The sequence below is a fragment of the Cyclopterus lumpus genome, chromosome 17, assembly GCF_009769545.1.
Source record: "Cyclopterus lumpus isolate fCycLum1 chromosome 17, fCycLum1.pri, whole genome shotgun sequence".
NCBI classification, from domain to species: Eukaryota; Metazoa; Chordata; class Actinopteri; order Perciformes; family Cyclopteridae; genus Cyclopterus; species Cyclopterus lumpus.
Window position 1 is genome coordinate 20,910,084 of NC_046982.1, and position 19,219 is coordinate 20,929,302.

A 19,219-nucleotide genomic window follows, 5' to 3' on the forward strand; every position below is an offset into this window, starting at 1 on the left:
GTGATTCTATTTCAGTTCAAATTGCTTGATAATATGACGATTGTTTAATACACCAGTTTACCTCACATCCTGCAGGGGGATATGAACTCACTCAGGAAGTGATTAGAGAAGATGTAGAGAACCATGAAGCCGAGGTGCTTGGAGGTTTACACACACACACACACACACATCTTAATGAAATAAAATACAATGACCCCAATAATGCTCAATGAGGTTAACACAAAACAAAGATTCTGGTTTGTTAAAAGGTAGCTTGGCTCGTCTGCAGGGAGCTACGCACTAGATGATCTCTTTCTCTTTCCTGCACTGCCTGACTCTTTGTTTCTGTCTTTTATTTCTCCTTCTCTCAAACACACAAAACACTCGCAGGATATCCTTTCAAGAAAATAACAATGCTCGTCGATAATGACCGCAGTTTGACGCTGGATCCACTTTTTGAGAAGGCGCGAACACCACGAACACTCAAAAGATAACAAAAGGATCTCGGTGCTCGACTACCGACGTTTGAAGATGTATTTGGTCAAACTCACAAAGTGGTCATTTGGAAAACAGAGTGCTGCTCCGAACAACACATCTTAAATCTTTATACACAATAAAGTATGAAAGAAAAGGACTACACTTGCCACAAACAGGAAGTGGTGAAGGGTTCCTCAAAGATTAAAACGGACCACGTGGTTCAATAGACGGAAAGTGAGGGTGGCTACTTCAGAAACAAACTAAATGTTTTATATATGTTTAAAGCAATTAATAAATTAAATGTCCTGACAAAAACAAAAGGAAATCAATCTGTTATGTGTGGCTGAAATGGGGCGGTCCAATCATCCAATGCTCGTCTTCCACAAGCTGTGAGCACTGACAGCAGCCATGTTCGTTTTGTTCATTACGATCTGATTCACGCTTTGGACGGAGGCCGGAAGAGACGGGCTGCCGGAGTTGCTGACTTGGCTGCTTTCTCACTAGCTTTTGGTGACTCGGACAATATAATCATTTAAAACGTATGTCTACAACTACCCAATATCAAAACGGCCCTAGTTCCCAGGAACCTCTAAACATTACTTATTATTACTTATATATATATATTTTTTTTTTAAGTATTCTATTGATTTATTCCACTTGTTTGTTGATGTATCAGCTACTGCCCTCATGTTCTTGGGTGACATTGGTCATATTTAGCTCCGCTAACCTCGTATGATGTCGTTCCAAACCGAACAGACTTACAGACGACTATTTTAGCTGATGTTTGGAGCCCGACTGGATTTGTGACAATAGATTGTTTGTTGTTACCTGGCACAGGGGATTATGCTCCCAAATCTCAGGTATTAGTGGGTTTACCGGAGGGATTACGCATTATACTTAATTCACGGTCGGTCCGAAGAGATAATGCACCAGTGTGACAGCAAGTGTACCAAAAAAAAAGGTATCAGGCAGCAGATACAGTTATCATTTTGCAGAATCTAAAGTGGGTGGTTTTCCCTAATGGCCAAGGAATACGTGACTGCAGAAAATGTAGTTAATTGTTCTGCTACATATTGTAGATACTGAGACGTTTATGATATGAGGAATGAAGCTGTGCTCTGGGACCCAGTCACATCTCCATAAACATGTAATCTTGTCATGCCCCCTCACGTCTTAGAGATTTTGCATAAGGACTTAACCGAACTACACGAGTTAGATTTGCATGAAAATCTTTCTCACAGTTATGACTCAAAAAGCTCATGTTTCAGTGTGAATACAGCACATGTTATTTGTAGCTCACTTCTGCTAATGTAACCGTATATCAGGAAGAGTAACTTAACTTATGCAACGAATGAAGGAATTTGTTTTTGCTTTCGAGACGCCATAAAAACATATAACCCATCAAACAATAATACAAAGGAAATCCTCAAATAACGAGCGATTTTAATAACTTCACAATCAGAATTTCAGCACTTGCATGAAGTTACTTTATCAACTACACAAGGATATGCATCTATTCTTCTAATGTATAACCCCGCTGGACATAATGTGTCAAATGTAGTTTACATATTCATTTGTGGTTTAGCAGATATTCTCCTTGCTTAATTGACAAATCATTTGGTAAATGTGAGTAAATGGTTTTAAAAAAATGCTGACAACAATTTTCCCCAAAAAACACAAGGTGACACATTCAGATTGCTTCTTTTGTCCGACGGACCAACAATATTCAATAACAATCACATAAGACAAGGGAAAGAAATAAGCATTATTATCACATTTGAGAATCTGGGACTAATGTGAGTCATTCATCGTCACAATAAGTGGCGATGCAGATAAAGACTTTACTTGCAAGGATATTTGAGGCCATTTTGGAGGAGAATAAATGTAAAGTGAGTAAAGGGTTTCCTGAGGGGAAACGTTCTTGATGACTCAGTCTGCTAATGCATGTTCAAGGTACTGGCAGTACAAAAAGGCTTCTTATCTATATTCCCCCTCCTGGACAGCTCCACTCTGCCTCTTTACCCGCTCCCTGAGCTCCCTCGCTGTACTTGTCATGAAAAGAAGAATACATTCGGGGAGTATTGGAAGAGGATGGACTGTCAAGGCGCGTCAGACACGTGTCTGCCAAAGACCTGCCTGGTTGCAAAGCTTCACTTCTCTTGCTCGCTGACCTCCCTGCAGCTTGCACAAGTAAAAGCACTGTAAGCCAAGCTGTTGCACAACGGTTCTGCGGAAAGATATATAAAATAGCTGCTACATTATTGAGCTTATAACTGTCACATATATTAACCGTGGCTATCTTACACTGTCAAGATTGCATTAATCTCAATCAGAAGTGTCGAACCTGGTCCAAGCAGAGACCGATAAAATAGATGCTGCAGCGGCGTCCGGCCCTTTTGGGGTTAATCCTGTTCAGACTGCCTGTAGAGATGAATACAGAGCAAATGCAATGCGGGTGATAAATGCTGATGTTCAATAATGCTGAATACTGAAGGGGGAACCTTGATTTGTGACGACATGTTTGGCTGTGTTGAGGAAAAATTCTTCCTTTTTTCCTCCTTTTTTTATAATTCTGTTCATTATGACTACGGGGTAAAGGTCACATTTAACGGGGCACGCAGCACCTACTAAAGCTTTCTATAAAAAAGGTTGAATCGTTTAAATCGTTTGAAATGCTTGTGTGAGTCCAAACATAAAGAAGTAGCTGTTAAGCTAGCTGATTGGTTAGCTAGCTAGCAAACTACATGTTCATGTGTAAATGACAGTTAGCCCCCTGAAGTAGCTGTTAAGCTAGCTGATTGGTTAGCTAGCTAGCAAACTACATGTTCATGTGTAAATGACAGTTAGCCCCCTGAAGTAGCTGTTAAGCTAGCTGATTGGTTAGCTAGCTAGCAAACTACATGTTCATGTGTAAATGACAGTTAGCCCCCTGAAGTAGCTGTTAAGCTAGCTGATTGGTTAGCTAGCTAGCAAACTACATGTTCATGTGTAAATGACAGTTAGCCCCCTGAAGTAGCTGTTAAGCTAGCTGATTGATTAGCTTGCTAGCAAACTACATGTTTATGTCTAAATGACAGTTAGCCCCTGAAGTAGCTGTTAAGCTAGCTGATTGGTTAGCTTGCTAGCAAACTACATGTTTATGTCTAAATGACAGTTAGCCCCCTGAAGTAGCTGTTAAGCTAGCTGATTGATTAGCTTGCTAGCAAACTACATGTTTATGTCTAAATGACAGTTAGCCCCTGAAGTAGCTGTTAAGCTAGCTGATTGGTTAGCTTGCTAGCAAACTACATGTTTATGTCTAAATGACAGTTAGCCCCCTGAAGTAGCTGTTAAGCTAGCTGATTGATTAGCTAGCTAGCAAACTTACCGGTTTATGTGTTCATGACACATTTTATATTCAGCAGGAAGATATCACGATGATTTAAAACTACTTGAATCTGTCTTTAAGGTATACACTTTAGCCAGACGGAGTCTCATGAGTGTGTTGGTGCTTCAGGCAACTGATCTGTTCTTGGGGGTCAATAAACACGTCAGTTCATGTTGGATTTATCGAGAAAAACAGCTTTGAATCTGACTCGTATTGTCTTGTGTTTATGGTTGCAGTGCCGTAAGCAGTTAATCCCGGTTGATGTTTCTATAAAGTGTAATGAAAACAGCATGTATTATACATTTGTTGGCAGTACTTCTCTCTCTCTCTCTCATGTTTAGTGACCCGTCAATGCCTTTTTAACTCTGGTAGTAGTCTACATTTAACTTTACAAAATAGCAGCTTTAAAGTACAAGTTGGAGGTTACAGGAAACATTAATTGAAGATGTTATTGCTATCGGGCTGCAGGGTGGTGTCGCCTCACAGCGAGAGGGCCCCTGGGTTTGGATCCCGCTCGGAGTTTGCATGTTCTCCCCCCCCCCCCTGTGGCAGCATGGGTTCCCTCCAGGGTTCTCCGGCTTCCTCCCACAGTCCAAAGTCATGCAGCTCACGTTAATTGGACTCTAAACTGTCTCTATATGTGACCCCCTGTGATGGACTGGCGCCCAATGTCAGCTGGGATCGGCTAAAAATAGGATAAGCGGTTCGGATAATGGAATGGAACGGTTATTGATATCGCACAGGCCGACTTTGTGCTTCAGAAGACGTTGTTAAACTTTTTTTAACACGGAACCTTTCAAGCAGAGGACAAAATGCTGATGAAGCGACGTTATCTTCCCTCCTCATCCATATGCAAACAATGAAATAATGGCCTCTCTCATTGCGTATTCTTGCAGTTGGGTGAGGAAACCTTCAACCGGGCCAAGCTGCTGAACGTCGGCTACACGGAGACTTTGAAGGACGCGGAGTACGACTGCTTCATCTTTAGCGACGTGGACCTGATCCCGATGGACGACCGCAACCTCTACCATTGCTACGACCAGCCGCGGCACTTCGCCATCGCCATGGACAAGTTTGGTTTCAGGTGAGGCGATTGGTCTTCAACTCGCCGAGGGAGCAAGGTACCCCGCTTCTTAGCACAACTCTCTACTTGCCTTAATAAGTCTAATTTTAAAAGTTTATTTGAGGTCATCTCAGTTCATTAGGGATCCCACCTGAAGCCCCAAAATCTAAAATACATATTTTTCCTTATAACATGTCGTGCTGTTTATTAATCTTGGTGGTTTTACTGTGAGCTGCATAGTGTTGGAGGTATCAGCAGATGTCTGCGGCTAATGGTCATCGGCCTATATTCAGTAAAAGAATATTGCTTTCTAAAGATCGTCCTTAATGCTTAAAGTTGGGTTATGATATACTGTTGAAATCGACAGGAGGAGAGCGAGTTAACGTTAGCAATGTTAACGGCTCCGGTATGGCGGTTTCATTCAGTTACACTGTGGTGCTTTCAAGGTCCTGTAAAATTGTGTATTATTTATATAATATAATATATTATATTATTATCATGATGTGTTCATATGTAATCTTGTAAAATGTAGTTTTGGTAAGAAACGTGACATTTGTTTCGTATTATGACTTCTTTAACGTCCTAACATCAGCTCCAAGCAGCTTCTAATACAAAATGTAAACTACCAATGCAAAGATTTTATTATTGGAAATACAATAACAATAATAACAATAATTCCTAATTATTTTATTTGTTTGTCTGTATGTGAATCACCACTATAAATGACTTAAACAAAGTTAGGCTATGAAAATGAGATAAACCGATTGAAAACAGATGTTGACAAACTCTATAATTTGCAGGTAATATATCGCAAAAGGTTTAAAATTGCAATAATATCGTATTGTAACTAAAGTATCGTGATAATATCTCCACTGATATTTGATGTCTCCACAAAACTAGTTAACTCACACTAAAACAATCTAGATTCATAAATATCACAAGAGGTAAGAGGAAGAATATGCATTATTGATTTTGGTGTGAGCAGTCCCTTCAATGGTAGAATAAATAAAGTCACACACCCACACCCACACACACACACACACACACACACACACACACACACACACACACACACACACACATATATATATATATATATATATATATATATTGAGAACAGCTTATAGACCCACAGCTTATAGACCCACAGCTTATAGACCCACCCAGAAGGTTGTTTTTGCAGGTGGGTTCTGCACCTTGCTGCTCAAATCATATATAGCCTTTCACACTTGTTATATATTAAACAATAGGTATATGTGGAATTTCAACATGCAATCGGCTGCCTCACATCAAATAGAAATAGCCCACAATCAGCGTTAGACTAAGTATTTAATTTGACTGAATCTAAAGGCCTAAATTAGCATGAAAATGCACCACAAGTTCATTGCTGCCAATTTGTATTCGGTCATATTTCTACAGTCCAAACAAGAGACCGCGGCACAAAGCAGAAACTAAACAAGTGTAGACTACAGATGGTAAGGTAAAAAAATAAAGACCTTTCTAGATATAACTAATCAACAAACGGTCACTAAAGAGAATGAGAGGACTTTATTATGTAGACGAAACCATCACCATGACCCTAAGACCTCTTAGAGGGAGTACAAAACACCAAAGAAACACCACTAGGAACCAGTAAGCACCAGTTAGAGACGTGCACCCCACACAGACCGTCAAGTGTATACAATGGACGCCAGTTTAATGAAAACAGCAGAGATCTACATGAGATAGTGTCAAGTTTCTGGGGAATTATCTGGTCAACGAAATGCAGTGTAGCCAAAGAGTGTCCTGCATCCTTACAGCCTGCATCCTTACAGCCCTGAAGGGTGTAGCCTCCTGTCTTTTGTTGTGTCTTTTTGCATAATGACACCTCGCCTACACTCAATTATCTAAAAGCACCAGAAGCATTGATTAATGTGGCCGGCGAATGTGATCCCACGCTTGTCATTGCGCAAGAGTTATCCGACTGAAAACTATACTGCTTAATAAGCTAATGCTATCTGGCAAAAAAAATGATATACAACGCTAGGTGGTAAGCAGGGCTGTAGCTAAAATTTCCTATGAGCAATGAATCAGTAGATACTTTAAATGGTTCCATTTATGAAATGAGTCTTTTTTGGTCACTAGAAGAACAAAAGGGAGCCTGGTGTTTTAAGGGGAGCGGAAGGTCACAGGATTAATTCCAGGTTATTCCTGACTGTAGAAAATTGGTCGCCAAGGTCAAACGTGCTCTTAGTTGGGCATACCAACCTTTCTAAGACCAGTTTTAGCATCTAAGAAGCTTACAAAAAAGTCAGGAAACAAACAACGATTTTGTGAGCTCAGCATCACGAGTCATTTCAGGTAGGCGAACCTCAGCTGCTCTCAAATGTAAAAGCTGTCCAGGAAACTGATGTTAAATTAGTTAGTTTCGTGTGTTGTGTCCATGTTGTCTCGTGATTTCCTGTTTTATTTTGAAAGTCAACTCTCCTCTTGTTTCAGGCAACTTGTTCCTCCCCCTGTGTGTTTCCCCTCTGGTCTGATTGGCTGCCTCCTGATTGTTTCCACCTGTGCCCTCACCCTGTGTATATATTGTCTGCGTCTCCCTTTGTCCTGGGTCAGTTCGTCTTGTCTTTTGTGCCAGAGAACCAGCCATTTTCATGAAATTCATCAGTCACCAGGTCACAATTTTATGTTACTTTGTTCATGTAGATTTTCTGTTTGTATGTTTCCAGTTAATTAAAACAGAGATTTTTGTTGTTACTTTGCTTTGAGTCGTGCATTTGGGTTCTAGTCTTTGTTCGGTCGCGACAAAAGCGGTGTACGTTTTTTTTTTTTTGGGGGGACAAATGGTGGAAACGTTGCCGCTGAAAGTCGGGTCACACTAAGTGCTGTTCCATTACCGCAGCGCCTCGCGACACCTGACAGCTCTCTGGGCAGAAAGGGGGTCACCTTGAAGTCCGTTTTACAGCGCTGCTCTTTAAAAAACATGTCGCAAATTAAACTCTCTCAAAGGACCTCGCGCAGTGTCTGCAACTATATTACCACGCACAGAACTTTGTGGGTGTTTTTAGTGCAGTGCTTGTCACTCGGGTCATATGCACATTAACAGAGAGAGCACATGGATTGACATGCACTGTCAATTTCAAGAAAATTAATGGCTGACATAACCAAAGTGGTAAATGCACCGATTAAAAAGGAGAACAAAACGAGGCCAGGTTTAAGGATATGTATTAAATGTAATACTTCAGGGCCTTTTTAATGTCACATTTTACCTTTTAATATATTGTTCTCATTTTTGCAAATCTGTGTAGTTTCCGTGAAGAGTTGCAGGTTTTGTGTGAACTGCACATAAGGTCAAAGATCCAGGTCGAGCTTTGTAGCTGATCAATGTGTCTTTAAATGCCAGAAACACAATTACGCCGGAGACGTTGGATTTCAAAATCTCATTTTTCGATCAGTAGAATCAAATGAACTTCACAAATGTCACAAGCAGAGCGGTAAATCACCTGCTCCAGGTGCTTGTTTTCTCTTCCACCTCCGTGTAACTACCTGCTGTAAACCAAAGGAGCTGACGTGACCTTTGACACGCGTTAGTCATTCATGGGAGAGACCAGACGAGTGCATTCATGTGGTAAACGAGGCGATCCAAAGTGCTGTACATAAAATATCAAATTCATCGACACAAAGTGCAGGAGAAACACTTAAAAAAACAACATATAAACTGGACATTCAACCATGTCAAGTTAAAATAGAATGAAACAGATTTGAAATACAAGAATACAAGTTATAGTGTATGAAAGGATTAATTATTTGATTTAACTAAAGTCAGTCTGGGTTCTTAGAAGCGTTTTTAGACTCAGAGGTCCAGATGGCTCATAAAGCTGCAGATGATCAGGAATCTATGTTGACCATAAAGCATTCAGGTTGTACATTTTAAAATCATTTGTCTACTGAAGGTGAATGCAGTTTTCTTTTTCCAACGCCTCAATGAGAAGAAACTGTTAAAACTGGTAATGAGAAATGCAAAAGGGAAAGTTATTATAGTAGAGAATAAAACCAGGACGAGAACTTACATCGTAACACTACTGTGCACATGTCCGTCGTGCACATCCCACTTCTCTGAGGCAACAACCAGACCGATGTGGAGGTCATCGAGTCCCATGTTGATGATGTCATAGAGGAGTTCTGTTTACCCTCTTTCTAGTGAGGCTTTACACCAAATGAGGGAAGTTCTCAAGAAAAACACGCATCTAATCAAACTTCCAATCGCTCTTTCTCTTTAAAATTGCATTTCACACACACACACACACACACACACACACACACACACACACACACACACACACACACACACACACACACACACACACACAACCACACACACACACACACACACACACAACCACACACACACACAACCACACACACACTCACACACCATATTGTTGCCAGGAGAATTTGTGCAGAAACATACGGTCTCATTACTTTCCTCTTGTCATCTTTCAACAGAGAGCTGTCATCCTTTTGACAACACATACTGTCCAGTATACACACACACACACACACACACACACACACACACACACACACGCACATATATTATGCATCAGCCTGTTGTTAGACTCCGGGCGCCTGTCATGACACTCGCAGCGGACGTCCGTCCCACTCCACTGGTCTCACGACTTTTGAGGAAAAAAATAAAATGCCTCTGCCTTCTTTTGTACACACACACACACACACACACACACACACACACACACACACACACACACACACACACACACACACACACACACACACACACACACACAATATTGGTTGCTGGTACCCTCCTCCATCTTTTCATTGTCTTGTCTTGGACCCTCTGTCATATATTATTAAAATATATTTAGTATATATTCTCCATTTCATGATCTTTTCCTCATTTATTCTCTTCTCAGCTATAATCTCATGTTAATTATGACATTAAATTCAACGTAATCCAACATCGTGAGTTGCCGATGCTGCTGATTTATCTTCTTACTGTGGAAAAGCACCCATAAAGTATCCACTTAAAAATGCATCCAAAACAAGACACATTAGGAAATGATCTCCTTCCCTAAAACACTTAAATTCTGCCATCTTTATATACGCAACATATTTTTAAAAAACCTGTGACGCTGCCGATAATTCACGAACAATTCCAGATTAACAATCACTGAGAATACGCACAACGACACCTCCCACTAACTTCAGGAAATTGAAAAGAAGGATTATTATTATTATAATGAACTACAATCCGAGTGGGTAGCCGTGTTAATTAGACGTCATGGGGCTTCATGTATTAACTTAATTAAGGGACTTTTGTTTTTCCAACAATATGGCCAGGCAACCCAAACTCCCTTCCCAGTTGCATGTGTGTTAAATGTACGTTGCTCCATCTTCCATAAATTATAAATGATATTAACTTACCTATACGCGCAAATGCTTAAAATAGATTAACCGTAAAATGCTGTTGCCCCCTGTTGTAAAGATGCTTTTTGAGGTGTTTAAAAAAGTCATTTTTTCATTTTAAATATTTTTTTTTAACGTTTTGCTCGTAAAGAACAATGTAACCTTTTGTTGTGCCTGAAGGAAATGCAGAAAATAAAACCCTAACTCTTTGACCCCGAGGCAGCGTGCAGCTGATGCTGCCAATCTTCCTGCTGTCAGAGGGATCTTGTTTGTTCAGGGAATTGTAATTTCTTTTGTAGCGACATATTCATTCACTGCTTCCCTTTGTAACTCCTTGGCCTCCCTCCTCTCGCCTTATTGCCTTCCCTCATCTCCTTCTTTTCTGTGCTCCATGCAGGCTGCCGTACGCAGGTTACTTTGGAGGGGTTTCAGGCCTCAGTAAAAAACAGTTCCTGAAGATCAACGGCTTCCCCAACGAGTACTGGGGCTGGGGAGGAGAGGACGATGACATCTACAACAGGTAACTGTGGGAGGGGCGTGCTGGAGCGGCTGCTTTCGCCCATCATTTCTGCACCAATAATCTATTATGTCGTCTTTTTTTTTTTTTTTAAAGGTGACGGGATATTTAGGGGAAGGTAGCAGGTCAACAGTATTATTTTTTATATTTTCCTTAATCAAAAAATACATTTGTGTAAAGGGCTCTAAGAGCTAAGTATATGATGGATATTTTCAGTGATTGTATGGCTTTTCATGGAAACACCCAAGTCTGTTTAAGGACCCCAATATGTAGAAATATTTAAATACACACTTTTCTAGAAGAGGCGAAAATAACACATGAAAACAACTGCTTGGTTTTAGCACGTCTGTAAAGGGGAGACTTGTGTGTGTACCCCTTTAAAACATGTGACCCCATGCCAAAAGTTAAGCCGAACTTTTCAGCCTCGACAAGCTAGTATTGTTCTTCAAATCTTTAATCCACTTAGTCTTCTATTTCTTCCGTACGTTTTTTCTTTAACTTCTTCTCCACTGCAGAAGTATCTCTAGTATAAGATGTCTAAAAAAGTTTTAAAAAATCTTAGAATTGCTTGTCGGAATAAAGTTTAGCATAGCTTGTTTATTTATACTACTACAAATACCACCAATACTTTTACTACTATTACTGTGACAGTAAAACCGTTTTAGATGAAGCAGTTTTGCTTCCATCTTTTCCAGTTATACATTTAAACTACAAGGACTTTCAGCTGTTGAGTTCAATGCTTTTGGGCGTCAACATTTTTCCCTTTTCTGTATTTTCAACTATTTTCAGCTATTTTCAGCTATTCTTTTCAAATATTTCAGCTATTTTCAACTATTTTCAGCTATTCTTTTCAAATATTTCAGCTTTCAGCATAAAAAAGCCTTTTCTAGTCCATTACGTCATCTTGATTCATATGATACAAGCATCTTCACTCTAGCCATAAGACACTCTACAGCCTCGACAGTAAATTGATTTATTGACTATATTGCCGGTAATGTTTTACTTTTCTTGTCAAGACAGAAACTGAAGAATCTGTATTACACAATCTGTCAGTTTTATGTTTTGTTTCCTGTTTTGAAGTCGACACCGAAGGTTTTTTCGTACAAGCGGATGATTTATTGTAATCGTTTTCGCTGAGAGAGGATAATTAGCTAATTAATAAACCTTTTCTGGTGCTTCAGCCAGCTTTTAATGACTTGCTCAAGTTCACTCATAATATTGCTTTGGGAGTATACTGAAATCAAATTTAGAAGAAGAATATCCGTTTGACAGGAAGACGGAAAGACGTCTTAGAACCGCTTAAATGAAGCACTTCCAGGGCCATTAGTTACGTTTATGGTCCACTCAGACGGCCGTTTGGACTGAACATTGTTGAATTACCTGGTGAGCTGATGATCTGGCTATTAAACAAATTATCACTACAAAAATGTCATTCTTCATGTGCTCGGCCGATTGTGCATAGAAATTATGAAACGACTGCTGTGACATTTTCCATATATTCCCTACAAGCTGCTGTCACAACAACAACAACAACAAACTGGAAACACTTCATTTTGCTGCACAACCAAAATAACCATCAAGCAAAAGATTTAGAAAAATTAAATAAATTGCCAGTTGAATCGACATAAAAAGAAAATACATTTTGAACACATCAACCGATGCATTCAGAGGATCAGGCTCGAGCACTGATTATACACACAGACACACACACACACACACACACACACACACACATACACACACACACAGCGGGACAGTTCTTCACGGACAAAATACAATCTCCCATCTTCATTGTCCCTATTCTTCACTGTGTTTCTTTATATGTTTCTCTGTCCCGCTGTCACTCGCACACCGTGAAGCTTATCTTTAAATAGCATTATAAGAAAACTGAAAAAATACAGCATTTAAAAAAAAAAAGGGTGTTTTTAGAGAATGGACTTTGTCAGTAGACACGGTATTCAGGAGATTACAATTTGTCCGTCAGCGTCTGAGCGAGATGTGATAAAAGATATATATATATATATATATATATATATATATATATATATATATATATATATATATATATGTGTGTGTGTGATTCAATGAATGTCCTGATGATAGATAAAGTTTAAGTTCTAACTTTTCTTTATTGGATGATAGCTGCAGTATGTCATTAGATGCTGTAGATTTCCCTCAAGATCCTTTCTACGCTCCCAACTTGAGCAATTTCAACTGATATGAAAAGTGGCGTGACGGGAATATCTTTTCTTATTTCTTTTTTTTTTACGTAATTCATTTAGAGATCGACTTCTGCATTTCAAACGTTGCCTCTGAATGCAGCGGTTTCCAAAAAACACTCGAGAAAAAAGCTCTGTGAAACCTTTTCACTGCGCGTGTAAACAACGATAAAGGTTTCGTATTTCTGTGGACGAGGTGCTGAAGGTGATTCTGTGGTTTTTTTTGGCCCTGAATCAAAGAGCAAACGTGTCTTCGAGGCTTTTTCCTTCCTCCGTAGTGTTGCGTACTTAAAGTGAGACGACGTCATGTGTCCTGAACAGTAGACACTAAACGATGCAATCACAAAACAACGGATAATTGGATTTTCTTTCATTTTCCGAGATTGTCCGGGGTCCAGTTGCTTTAGGGATGCCACCCATAAGATCTCTACTGTCCCCGGATTGAGTCCATCCAGCTCTCCCTCTCTCCTTTACGTTCCTTCGGGTCCTCGCTGTGCACCAGAGGGGTCTTCAAACTGTGACTCACACTTTTCAAGGATATTATCATCTCGGATTTCTATCGGGAATAAAACATCCTTAATTCTGAAAGAACTCCAGAACATGCACAGGAATCAATTCTGTTTTCTTGATAGGTAGGGATGTAACAGACCCTTTAAAAAATACATTAAAACATCTTTCAGATTATCACTTTAAGTTGGAGCCCATATTTGAACTCTTGATTTCGTCAGACTTTGAAAACATCTTCTGTATAATGTCTAACAGAGACCAAAATGCAACCAAAACCAATATGTATATTGGTGATATGCAGTGTTTGCTTCTTGTTTTCTTGTTTTTAGATGAATCCATTTAAATCGTATGAATACAGAATGACTGGTGAGATCATTCGCTCTCATCTACGATATTATATCCGTCTTTAATCCGTCTCTTGAACCGTGCATCTATAAATTATTCCCTCTTTAGGCGTCAACCATTGGACATAACGCTGTAGGCTGAGCCAGGTGTGCTCTACGTGCCCAGCATGACTCTAAATATTCAGATATTGTTTTTCAGAAGTTGGTGAAGACCAAACCAGAGATATTAAGTTTAGTCTATTTGCCTCATAGTGGTAAAGAATGGCTAAATGCATCTTTAACACTGTAGCGCAACGTTTTTGCTGGCAGAAGCATTTTTGTAAATAACATGGCGATCGGTCAATTTGAATATGCTTCTGATAGATCATTAAAACCTGAATTATCTTTATTTATATCCACAGCTTCAATAAAATGAACTATATTAGCACTGTCTTGTGTCAGAGATGTGTTTGACTACTGCCTGTCATATAGAGATACACCATGAATATTACTGCATTCTTATTGTTTGAATCTTTTATATATAGTTTTGTATTGGTACGACATTGGAGCGTTGAGTTTAGGTTATTGTCAGTTCTTCTCTTCCCCGTTGTTCACTACAATCTGAGACTGTAGAAATGCCAAAGTCAATCTTATGATAAGTTAATGGAAAACACATTGGCAGAAATGTGCAAAATAAAGCTCTGAGTCAAGGTTCTGCCTTTCTCCCCCCCCGATACACCATCCACCTTCGCTTTTAAGGGCTGGCTTATTTTTTAAGCCTTTTGCAGAGCAATCAGAAGGGAAATGTCCTTGAAAACACACTTGGACAAGCTCTTTTGAAGAAGGCCGTGTGCGGATGTAGCCGAGGCCATCAAAGCAGGCGGAAATATTCTCCTATTCACTTTTCTCGTGTAAAATCTTGCGATTGTTTTTTTGTTTTTTTGGGCCAGTCGGTGGTTCAGACTGAAATTTCTCAAAAAACTATTTGATGTATTGACATGACATTGGGTCCAGGTGTTCGTGGTGCCCAGAGGGTGAACCCTAATGGCGTTAGTGGTCCCCTGGTCTCACTCCCAGGGCGTCACATGCTGATGCAAAAGGCACCTTTAGCTTCTATATGAGATGGTTTTCAACTGACTCCAATGTAAAGACGTTGTCCCAGGCCAAAGAACACTCTTACGATTGTGTCGACCAATCGATTAATTGATTTAATTGACACAAAAGCAGCGCTTTAAATCTTGTATTTACTAGATATGTTTTCATAGGGTTCTTAGAAATAAGTCATTTAGCATAAAAAAGCATTACAAAAATATTAATTGTCTTAAGAAATCTATTAGACTAATCTAACGAATAGACTAAATGGGGAGCACTATTTTTTTTACTTGATGCGTGATGTTTGATCCTGTGACGCTACGCCACTGCTTCACTTGACGTTATATCCGTAGTTCATGTTACATTACAAACCTGTTTAGTTTAAGCCAAATCACGATGTTTTTCTAACCCTAACCAGGTGGCGTTGTTGCCTAAACTTAAACAGACGCTACTTTGCAACGTTAACCAACGCGTGGGCTTTCAGCTTCAAGATACCGCGCAAAAAGCTGCTACCCAAGTAGCAACATATGATGAGGAAGGGTGAGATCTTGTTCACTACATTTGATACAGATATTTGATATAATTATATATATTTTTTAGTGCTATCATCATGTTTAAAAATCGTATTTTGTCCAATACTGTCTTTAGCGCTAATTAGCAAACGCTAGCTGCTTATCGTTAGCTTCTTTTGTTGTTGTTGATTTACGCATCGTTTTATGTTGTCGGTCTCAAATCAGTTCAAAGCTGTGGTGGCGTGCGGAGGAGAGGATGCAGTCTCCAGCTGAGTGAACTCTCTCAGGACTCACAGAGGAAGGGAGGGTCTCAGAACAGAGAGATGAAAGAGCAGCGGTCCACCGGAGAGTGTTACATCTGTGCCTTGTTCCTTTTTCCTTCTCCGTCGTTAAAAGGTGGAGTTTGCGGCGTTTGAACAGTGCGAGCCGGTGATGTGTCCGTCAGCCTGGTGTTCCGGTCAAAGTGTCCTTGTACGTGGCGATGAACCTCCGTCTGCTTATTCTTTTAAAAAGCTGCTCTGGAGAAGAAAAAAAAAGAAAAAAGGAGCAAACAACTTAACGACTAAATTGCTCTTTTACTCTCTGCTTCAGCATCACTCCCCCCCCCCCCCCCACCCCCTCCTCTAAACCTCCACGTCTCTTTTTTCTATCTCCATCTCTTGCTTCCCTCCAGCGATTTCCTTTTTTTTTTTATACGCCGGTTGTGATGCGATAGACGGTGACATGACCACTGCTTGCAATGGGTCCTGCTAGCTTAATGCCTGCCCGGGGGACTATGTGTCCCTGCTGCTCAGTGTGGCTGCAGCCCTTGGCGGAGAGGACACATGCCACTTACACAACTGCCAGTGTCACTTGCCCTCCTCCCACAACTGTCTAAAAGGTTGGCGGATACACCAGAGAGAGAAGGAGCAAGGCGGAGGGTTTCCTCTCACCCTCGCTCTGAACATGCAGCGGTGGCCTCGGGCAAAGATGTCCCGAGGGCTTCCGTGGCGGACCGGCCTTCAACACAAAAAACCCAACGCTCTCTCTTTCAATGCTCCCTCTGTTTTCGTCATTGCCCTCCTCCCCCCCCCCCCCCCCCCCCCCCCTCCCCCTTCCTCCCTCTTTACCTCCCAGCGGTGGCTGTTCAACAGATCCTGAGCCAGCATCATGCACACATGCAGCCAGCGGTCGCGCCGAGTGACTGCACACGTTGTTTCTGTGAAGCCTCGACGATGGTGTGAGAGGCAGGTTATTTTGGGGCTTAACACTTTGATAAGTTCAATGGCACCTCCCGTGTTGTGGAAGTCTCCTCCTACAATACATGTTTAGACCTTTTGTTTTATTGATGCGTTCGCCTTGATCATTCCTTGGTTTTATTGCTTGTCTTTGTTTCATTAAACACACGATTTTACTTGTGTATTTTGTTTCTCATTTCACCTCATTTTACAACTCTGAGGTACTTTTTAAGGATTCAAAAAATATCTTCAATGGGCCTCATTTAGAGAGAGAAATGCAAGAGACACTACAAACACTTGTGGACCTAAAGTTACAACACTATGCATACCTACTTCCATGATGACATTTATTTTAATCTGGTATTAAAACTGTTAACGGTTCATTAATAAACACAAAATAATAAGAAGAAATACCCAGAGTTTTTTTATTAAGCCACTTCTTATAATAAAGAATACTGGTATTGCTATAGGGGATTGTAGTCCAGCAGATCTTTAAAGTGTCCGAGGGTTTTTGACTGACAGTGGCAGATTGTTTGTCTGAATGCCCTGTCATTCATGGGTTGCCAGTTATTTAGAACTTTTATTTCACCTTGCTCTGCCACAGCGCTGTCTTATGCCTTCAGAGTTGATTTTCCACACTGAACAACTTCGGCTTCAAGGTTCTTTTATTCACTGCAGCAACACTATGTGAATATTGCCAGTATTTACTTTCCTTTTTTTTCACCTGCTTCAAAAAGTCACTTATTTAGTGTTGTACCACTGGCTTTGTGATTGGTTCACATCGTTGATCGTGTCTCAATGTGTCTGATCGATCGACCCGTGTGACCTTCTGCAAACTCCTTTGGCTAAAGAGGAGGTCGTCGTGGAGGAACAAAAGGTCGCCTCGGTTACGGTCGGGGTCTCGCCGTCAGACGTTTTACTTTAAGGCTCTTTGAGCGTAAAGGTGGCGCTGCTCACTTCCTCACTCACCAATGTTTTCAGACCACTGCCCGAGTCGAGTTATTAGTGATACTGACCTGCATTTTGATTCAAAACATCAGCAGCATCTCCAAAATAACCTGAAATCCTCTCAGGAATATCTCAAAAAAACAATTCATTTCCCAGTCAGATTTTGTTCTTTGCCTTTGTGTCAATTCCATGGTCCGTCATGTTGGAATTAGCGATGTAGCTAGCTAACTAGCCGGCCGCTAAGTGCGTAAGATCCAACAACGTAATGCTATGTACCATCTGTGTTGACTAGAGGGCACAATAATGAGGGATGCACTAAAAGAAACCTCATGTGCAGACGGTCGAGGAGGGACAGTACATGAAGGTTGAATATGCAGTGAGTGGAGTGGAGAGGGGGAAGGAAGACGGGGCCAAGAGGAGGTGCAGAGATATGGAGCTGTATGCTTGGGCAGTCATCGTACTCACCTTTTTTTTTTTTCCTGAAAGATTTTTATGAATGTCAGTAAGTGGTATTAAACTTCTGCAGATTCATTTCAGGATCATTTCAAGGAGTGAGTCTTTTTAAAACATAAATGTGTGCTTCTTTTCTTTTCTTTTTTTATTCACAAGAAATGTGTTGTTTGTATCCCACCGGCAGCTTTAATACGATTTCCAGCCTGAATCCTTCAGAATGACAGAAAGTAACTAAATTCATTAATAATGCACACATTTCGACAGCAGTCACAAAAAGAGCTGCACATCAATAGAAATATGATACAGACTTATACAACAAAGGGAAATAACGCAGCCCCCCTTCTTTCCTTCCTTCGTGGTTTTACTTTATTAGCTTTCAAATAGACAGATTTTTCATCTTCAATGTGGAACAGTGTCATTAACCTTCTAAACAAACCTTTTGTTTTAAGTGTGCAATCTTTCACTTTGAGTATGGAAACGGCAAAAGGTCATCAAAAGGTCATTTGAAAGAGTCTCACCCAGATGTGTCCAAACAAACAACAACGTTCTCATGTTCACGCTCCCCTCACTTTCCTATTACTTTCTCTCTGCTGTGCATCTTCCAGCCCTCCACCCCCTTCGCCACCATCATCATCATCATCCCCCCCCTCCCCCCCCCCCCCCCCCCCCCCCCCATCTCATTTCTGCAGGCGGAGAGAGAACTGAGGCAGGACATCAGGCTTAGCTCCCAATTCTCCTCCACTCCATTGCTCTAATGCAATTAACTCCACTGGTGGGAATAGAAGGGGAGAGCTGGAGAAACTCCTGATTAATCCAATCAAATAGGTCCACGGTGTGTGTGTGTGTGTGTGTGTGTGTGTGTGTGTGTGTGTGTGTGTGTGTGTGTGTGTGTGTGTGTGTGTGTTTTGCCTCAGGCGCTGCTCGAGAATCTTTTCATGGCAGATCATATTAGTGGGCAGATATTTTAAGTGCTGGGCCGTCCACATCTTTTCAAATGGACGGTGCCTCCGTTAGTTAAGTAGACCGTAGTGTTTAATGGACATCCCCCTCTAGGGGGGTCCAACTGTAGCCCTTTATGACCAGAGTAATATCTCTATCAGAAAATAGTCCTCTGCAAAGTTGTGTAACCCTTC

The 19,219-nt window shown here is 40.7% G+C and overlaps 1 protein-coding gene across 1 annotated transcript in view; it reads left to right on the forward strand.

The window, feature by feature from the left end:
* Positions 1–19,219, forward strand: part of b4galt2 (UDP-Gal:betaGlcNAc beta 1,4- galactosyltransferase, polypeptide 2) — a 109,989-nt gene that overhangs the window by 78,261 nt on the left and 12,509 nt on the right. Inside the window, exons 4-5 of the mRNA XM_034555208.1 lie at positions 4,720–4,907; positions 10,696–10,818. Of these exons, the coding sequence (XP_034411099.1) occupies positions 4,720–4,907; positions 10,696–10,818 (311 nt within the window). The remainder of the gene's footprint in view (positions 1–4,719; positions 4,908–10,695; positions 10,819–19,219) is intronic.